General features: G+C 39.9%; 1 protein-coding gene across 1 annotated transcript; it reads right to left on the minus strand.

Annotated features, from left to right (window-relative positions):
• Window positions 1-17387: 17387 nt before the first annotated feature.
• Window positions 17388-21595, minus strand: LOC143579039 (isocitrate dehydrogenase [NADP]-like). The gene is made up of 15 exons (XM_077062452.1): window positions 21536-21595; window positions 21354-21397; window positions 21176-21285; window positions 21016-21053; window positions 20844-20921; window positions 20722-20775; window positions 20542-20643; window positions 20342-20433; window positions 20162-20265; window positions 19985-20053; window positions 19785-19900; window positions 18332-18366; window positions 18045-18187; window positions 17564-17686; window positions 17388-17481 (listed from the first exon to the last, which is right to left on the minus strand). Exons 1-15 carry the CDS (start codon window positions 21582-21584, stop codon window positions 17397-17399), a joined length of 1242 nt encoding a protein of 413 aa, XP_076918567.1. The 5' UTR covers window positions 21585-21595; the 3' UTR covers window positions 17388-17396.
• Between the last annotated feature and the right edge of the window lie 1394 nt (window positions 21596-22989).

Raw genomic sequence — 22989 nt, forward strand, 5'->3', positions numbered from 1 at the left:
TCAAATCACTCACAACATCCATCCTACATGCTGCGCAGACTGACCATAAAAATACCTAAGCACAACTAAGGCAAAGCAAAGGCCAAAACATAGTTGTTAGGGTCTCAGGTCGAGGTCGCGCATGAAATTGTAATGGATATCTGAGTAACACACATTGACACGTAAAGGCTAAAAACTCATAATTCCATATAATAAATGCGCGATAACGTCGCGCAAAAGAGGAATAATGAAAACGCCAAGGCACGTGTCAACATAATCAAGATATGGCAAAATCACTTACAATATGACAAGGATGAAGTATAATAATTTCATTACAACCTTGTTCTTATTTCAACGTGCAAGCATATCTTATATTCAACAAGCAAACATGCAATATAAAGAGATGAATGGGGAATGCGCAAGATGCGAAGAAGGGAAAAACAAAATTTCATTCCAAAGCATTGAAATTTACAAGTTTACAAGATGATGAGATACAAACTACAAATAAAAATAAAAACATGAAGGGCTTCTCAAGTCTCCACGTCGACGTCAGCCTCTTCATAGTCCTCATCACCGCCCTCAGCATCTGGCGCAGCCCGCTCCTCGTCATCTCCAAACTGACCATAGTCAAGTTGTTCATCCTGAATGGAGTCTTCTATCACAACAGTGTCAGGAGCGGATCCTTTGGCCACGCCAGAGCCGCTAGCAGGAGCAGCATTCCCCGCGCCATCATCGCCGCCACCAGCCCCTTCGCACTCGTCAAGCAATTTCTTTAGCGCGCCGAGGTCGGGCTGGTCAGCAAGCGCGGATATCTGCAAATCATAAGGAAAAATATGAGTACAAAAATACTTGGAAAATAAATCAAAGTAATCTCATTAAAGTTAAAATACCTGCGCAAGGATAGGAATGGGAGTATTCAAATACTTCTCCCCCATCTCGGCCATGTCCGCGCAGGCAACGTCGCTCTAATAAGGGTAGTCGGATGGGTTCTTCTTCAGCATCCCATATTCATAGCCATCCTTAAACCCTTCAGCTCGACCCACCAAGCGCGCGGCAGCGTTGCAATCCATCACAAGGGCCTGAAACTCGTCTGAATATTTCATCGCGTAAGAGCAACGTGTCATACCCTGTGAGATTAGCCATTGGCGATCTTGCGCGAGGGAAGCAACAGACGTCTCAAGAGCAGGAATCTGAGAGTTTAACAACTCAACAGTTTCCTTAGTCTGTTTCAGCTCCTCTTTGTCGGACGCTGCTGCCGCCAGGGCTTCTTCCTTTTCCGCTCGCGCAAGCTCGAGCGCTTCCTGGCTAGACGCTGCCGTCGCCAAGGCTTCATCCTTCTCGGCCTGCGCGGCCGCCAGCTCCTTCTTCAGGCGCGCAACCTCACTCTCCAGTGATGATTTTTCAGTTATAGACTGGACAAGAGCTTGGTCACGCGCCTCCGCGTCCAGCTCCAAGTCGCGCGCTCTACGCGCGTACTTGGCCGCGTCCGCCTCCGCCGCATGTAGCTTCTCCCGCGCAGCCTGAAGCTCATGCCCGCGCTTCACGAAGGCGCTGTTGGCACTTGCTCTGTTCTCACTGAGCTCTGCTTGGAGCTTCTTAGCTCTCTCTCGAGCATCAGAAAGATGCCAAGCAGACACTTTAGCCTCTTGCTTGGCTTCCGCAAGAGCATCACGTACCTTTACGTAATCATAGCGAAGCTTTTGGGAGGCAGCAAAGAAGGCCGACCCAGCAAACAGATGATCGTTGAGCAAGTCATCGCGAGCGCGGTCCTCCTGGAACCTCCTTTCAGCTGGAGGCACAAAATGAGCCCAGAATTCCGCACACACACCCATGGACTGAAATGTGCTGTCCGCAGTAATATTCCATCTCGGGCGGTAAATGTGATCGGATTCCTGCAAAAACAATGTAATTATCTAAGTCAACAAAACACTAAGATGGAAGTCCGCGCAGCGGAGCAAAAACGAACCTATACCTGGGGGGATGAAGCAGAAAAGTCAGCGCCAGCCCCACGAGAAGGCTCCGCCGCGAAACCTCGTGGCGCTGCAGGGCTGGCACGGCCACCGTCGGAGTCTTCAACTTCAAACTCCTCATCCTCCTCGGAAACAGGCCTTTTCTCCTGCGACCTAGAACCAAAATCAGTCTCGCGAGGAGGGCTGTGCGCAGGAGGAGGAGAAGGAGGTCTCGACGCCGCCATGTCGGCGCGTAAAACGGCCTCCTGCTCCTTAGTAATCCCGATGAGGGGAGATTCAGCACTTGCAGGAGCAGGAGCAGAACCAGCGGCGCTGGCACCGGCGCCAGGAGAGCCGCCAGCAGCTTGTACGCCAGCTATGACTCCTATGAAAAAATCAACAAAAAGAAATGGTTCATGACTTGATCTAAAAGAAAAAAGTCAGAAAATAAAAGCGCAATACATACCTTGGCGCAACTCCATTCGCGAGGCAAACATCGCCATGAAGTCCATTCTACCCTTTTTTGAGGGTAAAACAGGGGACTTCAAAGGGACCTCCGGCGCAGCCTCGGCATATTGTGGCGCTTGAGGTTGATCCACCAAGGTCGCTGGCTCTACACACATTTGAGTGAGCAAAGATTCGTTAGTAATTCTATCAGAATTGCGCTCATAGAACCATAAAAGATAGGCAAAGGATAAGCAAAGTATACCTGTCGAAGGCGCAACACCGCTTCCCTTTTTCGCCGCGCGAAGGGAGGAGGTAGCGCCACCATACCTCGTGTGGACAGGAGGTTTGCCCACTTTTTGAGGCAGGGAAGACAAGGAAAACTTGGTGGTAAACACCTGGGTTTTCTCAAGTCCCTTCGCCTGGGTAGGAGGATCCTGAGCAACAGGGGCATCATCTTTCTTCTGTTTCTTACTGGCCCATGCGCCAGTTTTCCCTTTAGCCTTACGCTTTAGTTGGGGCGCCTCCTCCTCCTCCTCCTCTTCCGCGAGCTCCAGCTCGTAGTTTTCGAGCGCATCTACAATAAGTGCAAAGGAAATGTTAGCCAAATTTGGTATAAAGGCATAAGCATAAGTACAAAGGCTTACCAGGCGCATCGCTGTCAAAGACAAATCCCAGATCAATAGGGATGAACATGTCATCGAAGCGAACGGGGAAACCAACCTCCCCAGCGCCCAGCGCGACGGAGCCACCCTCCATATGCTCGTCATAGGCGGCGTGGACATACTCCTTGCTGACTGCACAAAACAAGTCAAATGATATCAGCAAAACGAAGTACATTAGCGCAAAAGTAATGGAATGAGATTAACTTACACAAGCCGTCAACTTGGATAACGGGCTCAGTCGCGCTGTCGGCCCACCTCCTTCTCATGCCAACCCCCACCAGCGCCTCCTCGCAAATGTTCTTGGCGGGGGATGGTTCGGCAGTCAACTTGTTTACCCAGGCGCCAGTTGGGTTCTTGAGGACACCCACATCCGCAGGCGCAGAAGAGATCGCGCGCATGGTCATGCGGATGGGGATCACACCAGCCCTTATATAGAAAAATCTCTCAGACCAGTCATGAAGGCTCTTGAATGAAACAGTGCAGCACTTGACCTTCTGACTGCGAGGAATAAATGAGAACCAAGAATCTTGGATCTTGGGCTTGTAAAAAAACTGAAAGCGCCGAGGGGTGGGCTCCTCGCGCTGAGATTTGCACATGAACTCAAAATGAGTCATGCGCACGAGTCCAAACGGATGGACTTGGGATATATGAATCCAATAAAACTTAAGCACCGCACCTACAAACCTTGTCATCGGGAGACGAAGGTTGCAGTGGGTGAAAAAATGGCAGTAAAGGGATATATAGCCGGTAGGCGGGTCCGCCGCCGTTTGCCCGGCCGCCGGCAGCATGCAGCCATACTCAGGGAGAAAACCCTGAGAGGCGATAAAGCTGTCAAAATCGGCCTGCCTCAGTTTGCAGGGGATCTCATCCCACTTCTTCACTGCTTTGGTCCTCCCTACCTCCTCCGATGAGGACTCAGCAGCCTTCTTCCCCTTGCCGGTCTTCTTCAACGTAGACATTACTAAGGATTTAACACGACGATGGATAGGGGAGATTGTGTTGTCTGAACTATCAGACATACAACTGTAAAAACGAACGGAGGGTGCCTCTAAAAGAACAGAGATCTGGAAGCAGAAGACGGTGATCGGAAAAGAACGAAAGAAAGGAAAGCTTCGAATAAACAACAAAGAAGATGAAGAATAAAAGCTCTAAGGGCTTGCTTTTATAGGCCCAGGAGAGAGAAATTTGGCACTGAACGGACTTCACGCGCCCCCACTCGCAGGTGTAAGCCAACGCGAGCGCGACACGTGTCCCTGATACTGTGTGAGGGGACACGAAAAGAAACGATACAGCTGCTACCATAATTCACGCGCCACCACTCGCAGGTACGGACCAACGCGAGCGCGACACGTGTTCCTGACACTATGTGAGGAGACACGAAAGGCAACTGTAGCACCTCGAGCACACGAAAGGTCTGACACGTCTCCATCACTGACGCATGTCAGCAACAACCAACCACGTACAGGGACGATTCGTTTTCAGCCAAAAGGATAGAATTTCGCGCAACGATGAGTAATAAGAAGAAAAGACAAACCCTATTAAAAAGAGCAACCTATTAAGTCTAATATCTATCTTACCTCGCTCGCGCGAGACAAGACACACATTAGACTGGGGGGGCTTGAAGAGGTATGTACCCGCCTCAACACCGAGCGAGGCGGGTCAACCCACAAGATATAGACAAGAGGCTTGAAATCAAGAAGGCACAAAGCCAAAACCTATGTGCATGGCGCATATCACATATGCTCACGCATATCACATATGCTCATGCATCACATGCTCAGGCATCACACATGCTCGGGCATCACATATGCTCACGCATCACATATGCTCACGCATCACATATGCTCACGCATATCACATCTGCGCGTGGCGCATCCGCGCGTGGCGCATATCACATGCTTGTGCATATCACATCTGCGCATGAAACATCTGCGCGTGAGAATAAAGAGAAGACCTCGCGCATCCTCAGGATAGGCGCGTATCACACATGCACATAATCAACCTCGTCCTTATCCAAATCAGGATTAGGGCAACATTGATGGTGCACGTCAGACAACCTTTCAGAAGGTATCTTTTTAAGGAATAAGAATATGCTGATGTTGACAGCTGCCAATGAAAGGTGGACAACTCAGCAAAACCCATGTGCTACCACGTGATTATAACCAATGAAAAAGCACCAGGTGTCCCAGAGGACACGTGGCGCAAAACAATTGGAGGAGGCCAGCAAGGCCCTAATTGGGTCTGAGCCCAATCATTGGAAACCCTTGCACTATAAATATCACATCAACTCCACAAGGAAGAGGACAATCACATTTAACTAAACAGTATTCAGCTATATTAAGCAATACTCTCCAAATTTCCTTACTCTCATATATTATTATCTTCTCCTACAAACACTTATTCTCACACCGGAGGGTTACCCCAAAGAGGACCCCTCTGTCCCTTTCTGAGGGGTAAGTTTACGGTGCTGTTCATTTTGTAGGTGGAAGAACCCAGATCCCAGAGAACCATCGGTGGAATAGCATAATCACACCCGAGGAAAGTAGATCGTCTACCAGTGAGTCGATCCACGTTTCTTCACGCTCGGCCACCATCGCAACCACCACATGTCATCAACAATCCCTCCAGTGCTTGGTCACCTCCTATAACTAAAAATAATCATAAAGGCAAGAGAGAGTGAGAGAGAGCTAAAGTCACCGGAAACCTACAACTTGTATTCTCCGGCAAGCAGATCTGAAAATGAGGATGGTCGGTGTTGGTGGGCTTCGATTCGTCGTTCGATTAGGCCTGATTAGGGCTTCTATTCCGTCATCGTTTTTCCAATATCAATTATAATCTGTTCGTGAGTAAGGTAATGGTGGCCGGAGTGAGGAGAGTGGTGGTGGATTCAAAATTTGTTTGAGTGTTGAATGAAAATGCAAGGTGGGTGGGATGATTTAATATTATTTGGGTTTTGGTGGAGCGGCTGATGGAGCCGGAGAGGATGATTGAACCGAAGATGGTTGGCGGTGGTGTGTAATTGTCGTCCGGTGGTGGGTATTGGTGGTCCGGTGGTGTACAGAAAGAGAGAAAGAAGGAAGAGATGAGTTGAGAGAGAAACAGTGTTATAAATATGGTAATTTTTTTATAACTAATAGCCCCGTCAGCAGCCATGTCAGCCGATTACGAGACAGCTCAGCCGACACATCACAAAAACTAACGGAAGGTTAACATCCCGTTAAGTTTCCACCCACATGAGTAGTTGGATTATATTTTGCCATTTCAATAGTTGGTCTTTATATTTGCCAATGGGCCATAGTTGGGATTATATAAGGCCAATATTCCTTTAAACAATAAAACAGAAAAAAAATTTTAAAAAAATCGGACCGTTGAGGTGGTGCACTTGGCCCACTCAAGGCCTTGCGGCACCAACCTTCAACTTTACTTATATATAGATAAGTCCCGGGCGTTGGCGGTGAGTCGACAAAAATTCGGTAAAACAAAAAACAAAACGTTCGTTACGAATCTAGGAAAAAAAAAGCAAAAAGATATAGCATTTAACCAATAAAAATTCGGTAATACAAAAAACAAAATGTTCGTTACGAATCTAGAAAAAAGGTGAGTCAGTAAAACCCGAGTATTGTCAGTCACGGGCGTTGGCGGTGAGTCGACACAAATTCGATAAAATAAAAAACAAAACGTTCGTTACAAATCTAGAAAAAAAAAGCAAAAAGAAATAGCATTTAACCAATAAAACAGAAAAAATTTTTAAAAAAAATGGACCGTTGAGGTGGTGCCACATGGCCCAATCAGTGCCTTAACGCACTAACCTTTCGGTCCCCAGACGCTGATGCAGTGGCTCTATGACACTCATATAACATATTATAATTTTCTTTTATTAACATATTTAAAACAATGTTTATTCGGTCGGTACATCCGGGCGTTGGTAAAACTCGATCATTGCAACGGCGAGTTGACTCGTATTCGGGCGTTCCGGTGGTGAGTCGGTAAAACTGGGGCGCTGGTTAAATCCGGGCTTTCAGGCGGAGGGTCAACGTGAATTTTGTCGATTTCTTTTACATTTATTACGGTACCGAAACTAAAATTCAGTTCGATAAAACCCGGGCGTGGGTAAACCCGAGCGTTGTCGATACTGAACGTTGCGCGGTGAGTCGGTAAAACCCGAGTATTGCCAGTCCCGAGCGTTATGGTGGTGACTCGACACAAATTCGGTAATACAAAAAACAAAACGTTCGTTACGAATCTAGAAAAAATGTGAGTCAGTAAAACCCAAGTATTGTCAGTCCCAGGCATTGGCGGTGAGTCAACACAAATTCGGTAAAACTAAAAACAAAACGTTCGTTAGGAATCTAGGAAAAAAAAAGGCAAAAAAATAATAGCATTTAACCAATAAAAATTTGGTAATACAAAAAACAAAATGTTCGTTACGAATATAGAAAAAAGGTGAGTCAGTAAAACCCGAGTATTGTCATTCTCGGGCGTTGGCGGTGAGTCAACACAAATTCGGTAAAAAAAACAAAACGTTCATTACGAATCTAGAAAAAAAAAAGCAAAAAGAAATAGCATTTAACCAATAAAACAGAATTTTTTTTAAAAAAAATTGGACCGTTGAGGTGGTGCTACTTGGCCCAATCAGGGCCTTGCCACACCAACCTTCAACTTTACTTATATATAGATTAGACCCTGGCGTTGGCGGTGAGTCGACACAAATTCGGTAAAACAAAAAACAAAACGTTCGTTACGAATCTAGGAAAAAAGTAAAAAGAAATTGCATTCAACCAATAAAAATTCGGTAATACAAAAAACAAAACGTTCGTTACGAATCTAGAAAAAAAGTGTGAGTCAGTAAAACCCGAGTATTGTTAGTCCCGGGCGTTGGCGGTGAGTCAACACAAATTCGGCAAAACAAAAAAAACGTTCGTTACGAATATAGAAAAAAAATCAAAAAGAAATAACATTTAACCAATAAAACAGAAAAATTTTTTAAAAAAAATTGGACCGTTGAGGTGGTGCCACTTGACCCAATCAGGGCCTTGCGACACCAACCTTAAACTTTACTTATATATAGATAAGACCCTGGTGTTGGCGGTGAGTCGACACAAATTCGGTAAAACAAAAAACAAAATGTTCGTTACGAATCTAGGAAAAAAAAGCAAAAAGAAATAGCATTTAACCTATAAAAATTCGGTAATACAAAAAACAAAACGTTCGTTACGAATCTAGAAAAAGGGGAGTCAGTAAAACCTGAGTATTGTCAGTCCCGGGCATTGGCGGTGAGTCGACACAAATTCGGTAAAACAAAAAACAAAACGTTCGTTACAAATCTAAAAAGAAATAACACTTTAACCAATAAAATAGAAAAAATATATAAAAAAAATGGACCGTTGAGGTGGTGCCACTTGGCCCAATCAGGGCCTTGCGCCACCAACCTTCAACTTACTTACATATAGATAATTCCCGGGCTTTGGCGGTGAGTCTACACAAATTCGGTAAAACAAAAAACAAAACATTCGTTACGAATATACAGAAAAAAAAAGCAAAAAGAAATAGCATTTAACCGATAAAAATTCGGTAATTCAAAAATCAAAACGTTCGTTACGAATCTAGAAAAATGGGGTGTCGGTACTGAGTATTGTCAGTCCCCAGGCGTTGGCGTGAGTCGACACAAATTCGGTAAAACAAAAAACAAAACGTTCGTTACGAATCTAGAAAAAAAAAAGCAAAAAGAAATAGCATATAATCAATAAAACAGAAAAATTTTATAAAAAATGGACCGCTGAGGTGGTGCCACTTGGCCCAATCAAGGTCTTGCGACACCAACCTTCAACTTTACTTATATATAGATTATGAGGAAAAAATAAAAATAATAAACTTAATTAGCCAAAGATGATAACAAGTTTTCGAGTAAAATGTCATTTTCATCCTTAAAAGTTTAATCACTTTTCTGAGTTTCATCCTTTTTTTTTTTGCATAGGGGTCATCGAAATTTCATGAATTTTGCTAATTTCGTCCAAATTACTAACATCATCCATTATCTTTCGTTAAGTCACGGGCATTTTTGTCTTTTTTACTTGGTTTTTTTATTTTGTTATTTTGTTTACCTTTTTATTGGGCTTATATTATATAAATATAAACATAAAAACAAATCTAAAATTTATTAAATTAAAAAAAGTGATTAATTGGTTAACCTGTAAGGCCCCGAACCCCGGGAATCCCACAGTTGGTATTCATACAAAACACTTATGAAAATAATTAAACTTGAAAACGGTTTCTTCCATTAAAACAAACATCTCAGAGTATAATTTAGCGGAAAACATAAATAATAAAATAAGTTCCCAAAACCCGGGAATTTTGCCCAAAATGAACATAGTTATCTTTAAATAAAAACTTTTACAAATAACTGTTTAATAGTAAAACTTCAATTCCCGTATGCCCTTCACCGTCCAAGTAGCTTCGTGCACGTCCAAGCGATAAGGCATCCTCTTCCTAACCTGAAACTCACACTAACATGCACACAAAGTCAGCTTGAGCTGAGTGAGCTCAAGTTTTAAGTAAATAATATAAGTAGTAATAGTTATGATAGTCATACCAAAAGTTTTAAAAAGTAAAAGGGTGCATCCATCAAATCATCATTACCGAAAACTAAACATCCTCATACATACATATACAAAATGTATATGTAAACATCCTTTCAATTACATCTCTATATATATCATAGTATATATATATAACATCCACGTATAACATCAGGGTCGAGCAAACGTACAACCTAAACACGTAACATCAGTGCATGCAAACACAAAGTAGGCATACACAACATCAGTAGTCGAAACGACTACAACATCGCCAGATATAGGCCAAGCAATAATGTATATACATATATATATATTTAACATCCTAAGGCCTACCATATGCTAGCAAGCCTATATAAATTCGTTTAAAACATTTCATCATGTAAGAAAACACTTAGGTGTGCATGCTAGCCCAAAAGTAAAAAGAGTAAAAAGGGCATCATGAACTCAACTGGAATCAATCGAACACCTGCAACGAGCTAGGAAATCCCTAAGTGCACAATCACAAGCAAGGGCCTGTAAATTATACACAACACGTTACTAAACTAGACCGTAAGAACACTCTTGCCTAATGGGCCGTTCAAGCCCAACACTTTGGCCCAAGGCCCAACAACTTGGCCCATGGCCCAACACTTGGCCCAAGGCCCAACAACTTGGCCCAAGGCCCAACACTTGGCCAAATCGGGTCGAATGCGCGTATCATAAACTTTAAAACTATTGGTTAAACGAATTTGCCCCAAATGGACCAAATTCCATTTTAAAACTTTTCATTCATCAAGATTATGTCACCCGAGTTGATAGGGTCGACGGTTCCTTTTTACAACTCTTACTTTAACATTTAAACGAAATTTCGCGCATCGCCGACTCGATTGACGAAGCACTAACCACAATAGCCCCGAGCATCAAAAAAATAATTTTTCCACAGCCCTTAAACCCCCCTAGGGCTGTACAAACTGATTCGGTCGGTCACCCGATCAATTAACGCATCAAACTCAACAATTTGCAAATCTACATCCGATAAACCCTAGTTTTCGAACTAAAATCGATTGACCGACCTAAACACCTCCAATGACCACGAAATTTTAATATGATGTAAATGCCATACCTGGGGATCTTTCTACACCGGAAACTCTAATTTTTATCCACGGGAAGTGGGTCAATTACGCCTTGGCCGAAAATCTGTCCAAAGAAAAGTTTCGGCAAAATTGAGCATCAAAACGATTAGTGGTGAACAAAAAGAGTGTTGGGGATTGTAGTACATACCTTGAACTACTTCTAGGAGCTTGGAATAGATCAAAAAGTCGAAGCAAGGAAGGGGGGGGGGCTGGTCAAGTGGCCGATCGGCAGCTGCACATAGGATTAGGGGTTTTTTTTTGTTTAATGTTATATTGTAAAACATTTCCATTCTAGCCCCCGGAATTTAATAATAATGCAACTTGGAAGAAATGTTAAGCGATTAGATGTACCGGGATGACGTAAAGGCTTCTGAGGAAGTCGGATAAATCCCGAGAATTATACATACTCTACAATCTCTAATTCTTGAAACCGGAATTAACGGGCGTTACATAACCTCATAAAGAGTTCAAGAAATTATTAAACAGATGTATTACTAGTTTACCACCACCGTATCATGTCGTCTTCTCTAGCAAGATTACCGCACGCCGTCTTCTCCTGGTTCCAACACCAGCAACCACCACCAAGAAGATACACTCGTCGCTATCTAAACCCTTGATCGAACGAAGATTTGTACAAAACTGTGTCTGAACCACCACCGCGTTTTAACGGCAAGACGAACCCCTACAACAACTTGAAAATCAACCACCTTCATCTCTCCTTCTCCCTCTTTAAAATTGAACACTACCGCTAGACGGTAACCTTGGTGGATTTGAACTTTACGAATTTTGAGCAGTTAGGTTTGGTTGGGTTGGGATAGTTTGAATAGGTTGGGTTTGGATGGGTTGCATGAATAGAATTTGATTGAAATGGGCCTGAAGAACTTGGGTTTGCGGTTCTTGGGTTTGATAAGTTTGGATTTGATAGGTTTATCCGTAGTTGGCTTGAGATGGGTTGACTTGAGCTTGATTTGCATATATAAGTCTAGGGCATGCATGATGTGTTAAAAGTAGTTATATAAAAACACGTTAATCTAGACACTAAGTAATAAATTCTAGACTCTTAAACTTAACTAAACTACTAACCGGCAAGTGAACCGATCGACTCTAGTACAGCTAAGTAAGTCCGGATATCGAACCCACAGGACTCTTTAAATTACGTTTACTAGCTAATTAGACTCAACCACAGAGACAACTTATTTATTTATTATTTGTTTAAGGGGGTTTTACTAATAAACTAATTTTAAACTAATTAAGAAAACCAAAGACGACTAAACTTAGAACTTAGATTTAATTCAGATGATGATGAACAACCACCTAGGCTAGAATCCCCTAAGTTTCAGTTATCAATTAACCGGGAGACTATTTAGTTATGGAACTGGAATCGTAAAATAGACGCTTAAGAGAAAACCCGAAAAGGACCCCTGACCCTTCTCAAGAGACACCTATGGATTTCTAATACTTTTTAACGCACACCAGTATTAAAAATCAACTTTCCTTACGGTCACCTAATTAATTACAAACTAGTTCCTACGAAATCCTACCTTACAGTGCGGAAATCAAAGGCAGTCTAATATATTCAATTGACTCGATAGACAAAGTTAATCAATCAAACCTAGACGGACTCCTTACGAATAACTAAATCTAGCAATCCTGATCAACAAAGACCTATCAATAACCTAGCGCCTTACAGATATTTAGGTTAGCAACATACTTAGGTTTATTTGATTAACTAATATTATTCCTATGATTTTATCGCGAAATCAATCATAAAATAGTCAAAAACACAAAGTAGATGACATAATAGAAACCTATCATAATGACAAACAATAATCAATGCAACTATGGAATAATAAAACTTAATTAAACAACCTCAAGCACACATATGCATTAATTTAATATAATCAAACCTTTTAACTAGTTCATAAAAACTATAACGATAAATAAATCCCAAGTCAAAATCAAACGTCAACAAAAGTTCATCATAAGCCTAGGAAGTCTATAAAGTTTAGCCTAACATCATAAAAGCAAACAAAACGATAATAAAGGAAATCATGGCGAAAATAAATAAGAACGGAAGGTTAAAGGCGATAAAACCCGTGGTCTTCGTTCTTGGATGATAAGCACTTCACCGGCTGATTCCCTTCAAACTCGCCAAATATTGCAATCCTAAGCTCTAGGAAACTCCAAATTCGGCTCTGCTTCGCAGGGTATTCAGGTTATGTTTAAGGTTGAGTTTAGAGGTGTTTAAATAGGTTTTCTGGGCTTAAAACAGGTAAAAATCGAAGTTTCTGTACTCTGATCGCCGCCGCGCCGTGCGACGGGGAGGCTGATGTTGGCCGCGCAGCGCTCCGGCAAAGTGGGAGGGGCCGGTCTGACCGGTCCGGTTCAATTCTGATGCGGTCCGGTTCATTTCCTGATGCTCCGGTTCAATTCTAATGCGGTTTGGTTCAATTCTTATGCTCCGGTTCACCTGTTTGGCTTGTTTTAGCTCATTTTTCGTTCTTTTTAACCACGATAAACCTCCGGAACCTACATTATTCAAATATGTTAGTAATATTCAAATTCTAATAAAAATCGAACAGAAACTAATAAATTATTAAATAAAATATACAGGGGATTTATGTATATTAAGCATTATATCAATGCACTGCGAAGATAACTCGGATCATCACTATTGTAGCAAGTTCGATATGTCGGGAATGGTCGAGTAAAAGGTTGAGTATATGGCGTGGCATGGGGTTGAGCAAAAGGTGAAGCAATGGTTTGAGCCATAGATGGGTTGAGTTGGGTTTGCAAGGGTTCATGACATAAGCTGGTGATTACAACCACAATTGGAACATTGACGACATGGCTAGATAGTTGGATGATGATACTTGCACGTGCTACATAAAGCATGCGGTCTGGTGTAAGGCTTGGTTTTGGTTTGGGTTTGAGGGTCTTGAGTGGGAGTTGAATTGGTTAAGGCATAGTTCTTACGTTTTGAGGCTTGGTAGTTTTTGGTATGGGTAGGGTTAGACGATTCAGCCTTGACCTCCTTTAGAGGTTCGGTCTTAGCCATCTCAACGGTTTTCTTGGTGGGTTTCTTTGAGTTTTTCCTCGTCAAGGTTCCGGCCTTAATGTGATTTTCGGTAAGAGTAGTAGCAGGGGTGATGGCAGTATGAAGGCTTTGCGGAATACTCAAGATGGAGTCTTAAATTTGCATGGGTAAACCAGCAATATATTTATCGATAACATGAGAAAGATGATTGACCAAGTGAGGAACCAACATGCTAAGCTCATGGAAATGGTTATTGTAGTTATACTATCGCCACTATCTTGATTGAGCAACCAAAACTCAGCTTCCCACCTTTGTATCTCGTGTTTTGGGCAGAACTCCGTAAGCATGAGTTCCTTGCGATCTTCCCAACACACAACCATGGCGGCTTCGGCTCCTCAGGAGTATTTATCGTTGTTCTACCAAGTAAGGGCTCTCAATTCGAAGACACTTGAAGCATAAGTGGTTTTCTTGTCCTCGAGACACTGGAAATGGAGGAAAATGCTCCCCGTGCGTTCAAGCCACTGAAGGAGAATAGTAGCATCATATTTTCTAACAAACTTGTGAGGGTTAGCAGAGGTGAATTGCTTGTAAGAACAAGAAACGGGGTTTGCGGTTGCGGTGGCGGCATTGATGGTTTGCATTTGGATCATGAGCTTGGGGAGCATTGTAGCAATCTCCTTGTTAAAATAGGAAGCCATCTTTTTCTTGGAATTCTTCTCGTTATTAGCAGTGCGAACGTATCGACCAGAAGACATTCTATGAGGACAAAATATGAAATTTTATAAGATGAGGCTATTCAAGAGGTTGTTATGAAAACTAATTAAAATATTAAATAATTCAAGTTTGGTCATTGTTTTGAGGTTATGGTTGTGATTGAGGCTAAGGTTTGAAGATTTGAAACATTCTTAAATAAAATATGATAAAATTTCAAAAATTAAAATTATATCAATTGAAATATCCATGAACCACCATGGATTTCATATTTCAATCCACAAATAAAATTTAAAATAATTGTAAATAAATTATTGGAATTTTTTTTCATGAATCACCATGTTTATCCGACGAAACAATCGAAATTCAAAATAAAATCGAAATTCAAAATAAAATAACCAAAAAGAAAGAAAACACAATTGCAACTGATGATGATGATGATGATGCTGGAGCCTGTTATCTCAAAACACAATTATCAACACAACTGCATTCTCTAGAGGAAGCTGCTCATTCTTCTTCTTCTTCTTCTTCTTCTTCTTCTTCTTCTTCTTGTGTAAACAAACCCACCCGTGAGTTGTGCTAGGGGAAGCAATCAATTAACTCCTTTTCGTTGATACAAAGAGCTGAATTGAATACGTGGTGGATAAACTACATTAGGAGATAATTTTTTTAGGATGCAGTGGTTTGTAGCCCAAAATTATTCCATTATATCACATCGCCACATCATTTTAATTTTTTTTCTTTTTATAATTAATATAAACAAATAAAACTTCATTAAATTAATTAAATAAATAAAATGCATTAAAATTAAAAAATATATTATAATAAAAAATACATAACAAAAAATAGAAAAAAAACACTAAAACTAAAAACTAATGTCGTCGGCCGTATATTTTTTGTTTTCGTTTTTCTTTCATTTTGTCGGCTGCTTCGGTTTCGCCGAGTGAGCGCAAGAAGTGGATGTCTCGTTCCATTAGCCACAATCTGTATGAATCGGAAAACTGTGCATTGGCTCGGATTTTAGTATGGTGGTAGCGTGACGGTCCAGACTCTCGGTCTCAAAACGGCCGAACATATCTTCTAGTCGCTCCACATCTTCGCAGGGTCCCCTCCTCGGCTCGTGTCGACGACGAACCCTCCACATTCCCCCCTTGTTTTTACTTCGTCTCCCAGTGGGTGGGTCAGAGCAGCTCTTGCACATCGTCGTCCCCTAGATTAACCTCATCTTCATCGTCCTCGTCAACGAAGTCGAAGTTACGAGCATCGAGCTGGAGATAGGTGTGCTCGGATTTGTGGAAGGCGCGGTCTTTGACCGTTTTAACGGTCGGGATGATGCGCCGGATCGCCGAGCGACCGAATCGGTGGGTAATTGGAGTCATTTCAGGTGTTTCTGAAGATGCTCACAACAACTTAAGAACTTAAATGGCCTCCCTTGCCCATGAGCTCAATAGTCAGTTAACTCTCTTCGTTGGATGTCGGCGTCATTTTTGCCGCTACCCCAGTTGCTAGTGCTCATTCGGTTGTAGATCCCATTGAATTTTTGGTAAGCGGTGTTTATAACCCTTGAATGGGCTTGAACACATTCTTTAGCCCGGTAAACCAGACTCGCGTCCTAGAGCTCAACCCAATTTTCAAATACTTTCTTTCAAAATATTTTATATTTTTGGAAGTTGGCTACAATTAAAATTATTTATACAATTGGTATTAATTTTAAAGAAATATTTAATAAAATGAAAAAAATAAAAACAAATATTTACTGGCATTAGGATCCTCCGAAACGCCCACCCAAGAACGTGAGTAGTACTTCCTCCTCATTCCACCGTATGTATTATCTTTCCGCCGCCTGCTCCTCTAGGGCCTTCGTTTGTGTTTACGGGGCTTTCGTTTTGAATCGGCGCCGCGTTCCGGTTGAGTCTCTAGCACTGAATCCGATTGGCTTTACCCGAACACCGGTATCAGGTTTTGCGGTTGAGCAAATTGGTGTACATGCCAAATTGCGTGTCGGAAAAATTATACGTAAGGTTTGGAGCAAATTGGAAGTTTATATTTTGTTGAGGGAGTTTGTTCGGGTAGGGAAAAGGAAAGGGACAGTTTAGGGGAGGTTGGTTTCGTGTGTTGGGGAGTTCGCTTGTTGGTTGTATTGAGGAGCGTATTGCCAAAAATCGAGCCATGGGTTGTTCAGGTTTTTTCTCGGGTTCGTTTTCGTAAGGTGTGCGTAGAATTGGAAGCTTGAAGGTGGTGTTTTTACTTGAAAGAGTTGTTATTTTTGTTGAAAAATGTGGTATTTTTTTGTTTGAGATAGTAGGTATATATAGTATTTTGTAATTTATTTATTTTTTGTAGTTAACTGTTGTCAACGGTCTGATGAAATAAAATATTTTTTTAAACATTGCAGGCAGCATATAGTCATAGTTTGATTTATTAAAGTTCAATTCGTTTGGTATTAGAGATTAGGTCCATGACACCCCGATCAACGTTTCTAAATTCTGTTACTCAAAATTGTAATTCCTTTGTAATAACAGCACCAATTAAAAGAGACAGAAAATGATAGAAAAAACAACATACGAGATTAAAAAGCAAACTATAGGACTAGTAAATCTGATACTAGTTCAGCAAATAGTCCCCAAATTTTGTCGCAAACCGAACAAATGGTCATTGAAACCGATTCTTATGTCGCGTCCCCATGTAACCAATCAGAAATCGTCTGCATTTTAAGTAATCGACAAAGGTGAAATCAGTTTCTTGTAGATATTAGTGTGCTTGGACCCCAGCCCATGTTTTGTACAGGTCAAACATATGTTGGTTGACCCGCAAACACCTTCGCCCATTTATAAAAAAGTTGATAAATAGTTACGGCATAAGTTGTGACAATACAAACAATACATGGTGTGTTTAGAAATGATGACTCATCATACATACAATGATTATTTGGCGGAGAGTCTTGCTTTAAGCTCATTGGCAACGGCATCAATGAACTCTTCGGTGTTCAAATAATGCTCCCTACTCAGCCTGGAAAACATTTAACAAGTGTTACGAGATTTAATAAAGATCAATATGCACTAGCAAAATTAGTCATATAATTGTGACCTACTTAGATCCATGGATGATAAGGGCTAGATCCTTGGTCATTTTGCCAGATTCAACACAACCAATACATGCTGCCTCTAGTTTTTCAGTGAAATCCAGAAGCTTTGCGTTGTCATCCAACTTTGCTCTGCACAAATATTATATACAATTATTAAAACTTATTATCTTTTGCTAAAAATGAACTTAATTAATTAGTAACTACAAAGGTTATATCATGTGTAAAAAGTATTAGATGTTTATACAAGTTGAAATACGTTTTTTCACCTAAAGATTAGCAAAAGGAACATATTATAAAAGTTAAATCATTTTTAAATTCAAAAAAAAAAACAAAAGAAAAGAAAAACTGTCAAACGGGTCAATACACCCAATCTGACCCGTTTTGACCTTCAAATTTAGTTTATTTATATCAATTAAAATATATATATTTTTTTTTCATCCAAACAAAATCAAAAGGCTATAAAAAAAACCCATTGGGTGTACTAAACCTGTGAGCAAGGCCTCGTGTCCAAGCAAAAATAGAGGCTATGCTGTTTGTGCTGGTTTCCCCACCCTTTTGGTGCACCCTGTAGTGACGTGTCACGGTCCCATGGGCTGCTTCAGCTTCAATAGTCTTCCCATCAGGACACACCTATTTGGTAAAAATAAATCCATTAAATGTACACATACAATGAAGCTAAAACAATTTAAATTTTGGTTCATTTGTATAAATTGACACTGAAACGAACGTTTGATTATCAATATTATGACCTAAAACTTCACTTAAGAAAATTACCAGGACTGATGTCATCAACCCTAGAGATCCAAAACCTGTAAATATAAAATTAAATCAACTCAACAAACCATAAATCTTATAGAAGGTAGTCTAGCCCTATAAACGAACAGAACGTTCAGTGAACTGTTTGGCGAGAAGCTCATTTATTTAAATAAGGAAAATTGGAAATAAATAAACCAACCTTTTGTGTATTGACCGATAATAATCCCACCTTTAAAAATCACTAGCAATGGTCCCACCTTTTTAACTATTTTTCTCACTGGTCCTCCGTTAAAAATTACTTAACGTCGTTATGTTTTTTCCCTAGTTTCAAACCGATGTTTTAGGGCTTTTGAGCGGAAAAACGATACGAGTCGACTGATGTAAAACTTATCTCGAAATGGTGATCCAAACGACGAAACAATGTTTCAATTCGGGTGCTTGAATTTCCAATTAACAAAAATCAAGCCATTTGAATCACCATTTCGAAATAAGTTTTACATCAGTCGACTCATATCGTTCTTCAGATCAAAAGCCCTAAAACATCGTTTGAAACTAAGGAAAAAACATAACAACGTCAAGTGTTTTTTAACGGAGGACCAGTGAGAGAAAAATAGTTAAAAGGTGGGACCATTGCTCGTGATTTTTAAAGATGGGATTATTATCGGCCAATACACAAAATGTGGGATTATTTATTTCCAATTTTCCTTTAAATAAAGAATGAACATGAACAATTTTTTTGTTCATTTAGTTAAATGAACGCACAAGAACACATGCCTCTTTCATGAACGTTCATTCATTTAAAAAAAATCCATGTTCATTCGCTTATGTTCATTTAGCTTACAGTTATTTAAGTTTATTAATATTTTCATCTAAATTTTTAAGAACCATTACAACTTAGGCTAGTTTTAACAATCTTTTAGGCCCAATGCATTATTGTTCACATTTACCATTAATTGGTTTTAGCTCGATTATGTTCATGTAAATATGTTTGTGTTCGTTCGTGTACATTCATTTAGTTTACGTTTGTTTAAGTTCGTTAATATGTTCATTTGAATTTTTTAGGCACGTTACTACTTAGTCTAGTTTTAACAACTTTTTAGGCCCAGCAAATGTTCACATTTACTTTTAATTGGTTTTAACATCGTTACGCTCATTCATTTAGTTTACGTTTGTTTTAAGTTCGTTAATATGTTCATTTAAAATTTTAGGTAACACAATTTAGATTCGTTCATCTATGATCAATTATATTCGTTCGTTTACAATTGTTAACCGTTCGTTCGTTTATTCTGTTAACGAACAAACACGAACTAGAAAACCACGTTTGTATAATTGTCATTGTTCGATCGTTTGTTTGGTTTAAAGTTAAGCGAACGAACACAAGTATACTGTGTCCGTGTTCGTTCAGATCGTTTACAAGCCTAGAAAGTACCAACGGTAAGTGTTCTTCAAAAAAGAAGATGTTAACACATACCTTGAGCTAAGAAATCACTTTGCACATCACCATCATAGTTTTTGCATGCCCATACATAACCTCCATCACTCTTAAGAGCATAAGCAACCATGTCGTCAATGAGACGGTGTTCATACCTGAAAAAATGTTATTACAAAAACATTATAAAAAAATAATAATAAAAGCAATCCAGAAACCTGAAAACTTGTTCACCTACTCACCATATCCCAGCAGCCTCAAACTTTGATTTCCAGTTACTTTCATAAACTTCTTGGAAGATATCCTTAAACCTTTTCATTAAAAGAAAGAAAAATTCATTAGTTATGATATTGTAGCAATATAATTAACATATTCATGATAAAATGTGATTAAAGAAAATAAAGTTCGCATATTCATACCTTCCATCATACTTCTTTAGAATGGTATTCTTAGTGCTTAGATAAAGCGGCCACCTTTTCAAGTAGGCTGTGTTCATCGAAGCCTCAGCAAAAGCAGTAATCGACTAATCATGAACCAACATAAACTTTAGTCTTTCTTTATTAATGAAAAAGAGGTTAAAATTTGGTTGCAAAACATACCTCATCAGTGTTGTACATTGACAAAGCTACCCCTCCAGCACCAGTGAAGTTATAAACCTCCAACTCTGTGTTTTCAACATTTCCTTCAGGAACTGAAAAGAAGATTCGGGGTGCGAATATCTCAAATGGGTCAAACTGGTTTAAGCGAGCCAAATCAAGTATCAAATTTCAAAGCATAGAGATGAAGATCATAGCCATACCAAATACCATCTTCAGTTTTCCTGGTCCTTTAATCACTGCATCAGTAGCTTTGTACTGATCACCAAAAGCATGTCTTCCAATGCATATCGGCTTTGTCCATCCTGCAAATAAAAACCATCATACCAAGCTTTTAATGTTTAAGAAAGAAAAAAACACAGCCCGCACTGGTAGCTAATTACCTGGTATCAGCCTGGGGATGTTTTTGCAGAGAATTGGTTCTCTAAAAACCGTGCCTGCATAACACGTACATGAAATTAAAATGATAATTGCAGCAGTTTCTTAATGAGTAAATATCACTAACCGTTTAAAATGTTCCTGATGGTCCCATTTGGACTCTTCCACATGCTCTTCAAAGTAAACTCCTTCATACGAGCCTCGTCTATAATTAAAAAAACAAAAAAAAAAACATTTTTTTTATTATAACAAGGTGCTAGATTTCCAATACAGGTTTATAATTTGAAATTTGAATATACCAGGAGTAATGGTGGCACACTTAATTGCAACATTGTACCTAAAGTTGCGTAGAACATGTCAGTTTGAGCAACATAAACCAAAGCCAAAAGCGCACAAAAAGAAGAAATAAAAAAGAAATATTTGGTAATAAGAAATGATGGAATTAATGATAAAACATACTTTAGAGTGGCTTGAGCACTCTCTACAGTGACTTTATCATCAGTGGCATCACGGTTAAGAAGGCCAAGGTCATAATACTTTATGTCCAGATCTAAGAAGGGAAAGATGAGCTGCAATACATAATCACAGCTATTAACATTAGCATAATAGATGGACTGAACACAATTAGTAATACAACCTTATTCTTGATTGATTCCCAAAAGACACGAGTCATTTCATCCCCTGTACCAAAAACCATATTATTATTATGATATTAAAAATCGAACAAAGATGTATGTGTATTTAGGATCTGTTAACCTAGCTAGATCTAGGTAACAGATTGAGTGAGGATAATAATAAGAAGTAGATTGAGTGACTGACCATCCATCTCAACGATGGGGTTTGCGACCTTGATCTTCTCAAAACCCATTTAGTGATGATGGATGATAAAACGACGACGAAGAAGAAGAAGAAGAAGAAGAAGAAGAAACAGACGCAGGTGTGAGTGCAGAAAATGGACAACTCTTACTAATTTTATATAACGCTCACTGGTGGGCTCCACTCTACAACAAATGCATTAACTCAACTCCTCACACTCTTTTTAGATATTTTATTATTATATTATTTATTAAACCACCGATATCATGCCTGTAAATAAACCGAACGTTCGGTGAACTTTCGTAAATCGTTCGGCGGAAAGTTCGCTTATGTTCGTTTATTAAACAAAAATTTTGTGTTCGTTTAATTAAACGAACGAACATGAACACATGTTTTGTTCGTTCATTTATGTTCATGAACGTTTGTTTATGTCTGTTTATTTATGTTCGTTTATGTATTAATAGAAAATAATTAAATTTTATCTGGACAGGTCATCGGCTTAAAGGTTTTATATTTGTTAATTTGTGTTCATTTAAGTGTTTTAATTTATGTTCGTTTATATTTGTGTTCATTTACATTTGTTCATACATGTTCGTTTATCTTTGTTCAGTTATGTTCATTTGGGTTTTAAACAAACGAACACAAGTGTCCATCTTTAAATAAATGAACATGAACATAAATATTTGTTCGATTAAGTGTCCGTGTTCTTCTAAAGTTAAATGAACGAACTTGTTCGTGTTCATTCGATTCGTTTATAGGCTTTCATTATTCACATTAATGAATACATCGGTCTCAATCTCTAGGCTCTGCCGATTTTATTTGCGTTCTTTTGTGTTCGTGAACTCATTAATTTCCTTAATGAACGAACACGAACATAAAATCTCGTTCGTTAAGTGTTCGTGAACACATTATTTTCTTAACGAACGAGCATGAACAAGGCCTTGTTCGTGTTCATTCGGTTCGTTTACATCCCTAACCGATATCATATTTTATGTTCATCTTCGACTCACCACACACCCCCAACATTGCTACTGCTACTATACATGACGCCATGGAAAAAGTTATCGAGACGGGAAGCTTAAGTTTTCCAATGAACTGCTTTGGATTCATGCCAACCAAGCCTACTACGTAGGCGATGCACACTCTCTAGAGATTGATAGAAAAGTATAGGAGGAGAAGCGAGATCTAAATATGGTGTTTATTGACCAAGAAAAGGCATATGATAATGTACCAGGTCTGCTACCTTGGGATAGCCTTGAGGGTACGAGGTCCTAGCGAAATATGTAGACATAATTAAGGATATGTATACTATGGCTGAAACAAGCATTTGAGTGCTTATGGGGTATACTAACTTATTCCCGGTAGAGGTAGGACATCATCAAGGGATAACATTGAGCCCATTTATTTTTGCAGTGGTCTTGGACAAGTTGTCAAAATGATACAAAAGGCTGTTTCGT

This window comes from Bidens hawaiensis, unplaced genomic scaffold, assembly GCF_021521415.1.
Source record: "Bidens hawaiensis isolate Kalapana, Puna unplaced genomic scaffold, B.hawaiensis_p1.1 tig00029590_1, whole genome shotgun sequence".
Classification (NCBI taxonomy): domain Eukaryota; kingdom Viridiplantae; phylum Streptophyta; class Magnoliopsida; order Asterales; family Asteraceae; genus Bidens; species Bidens hawaiensis.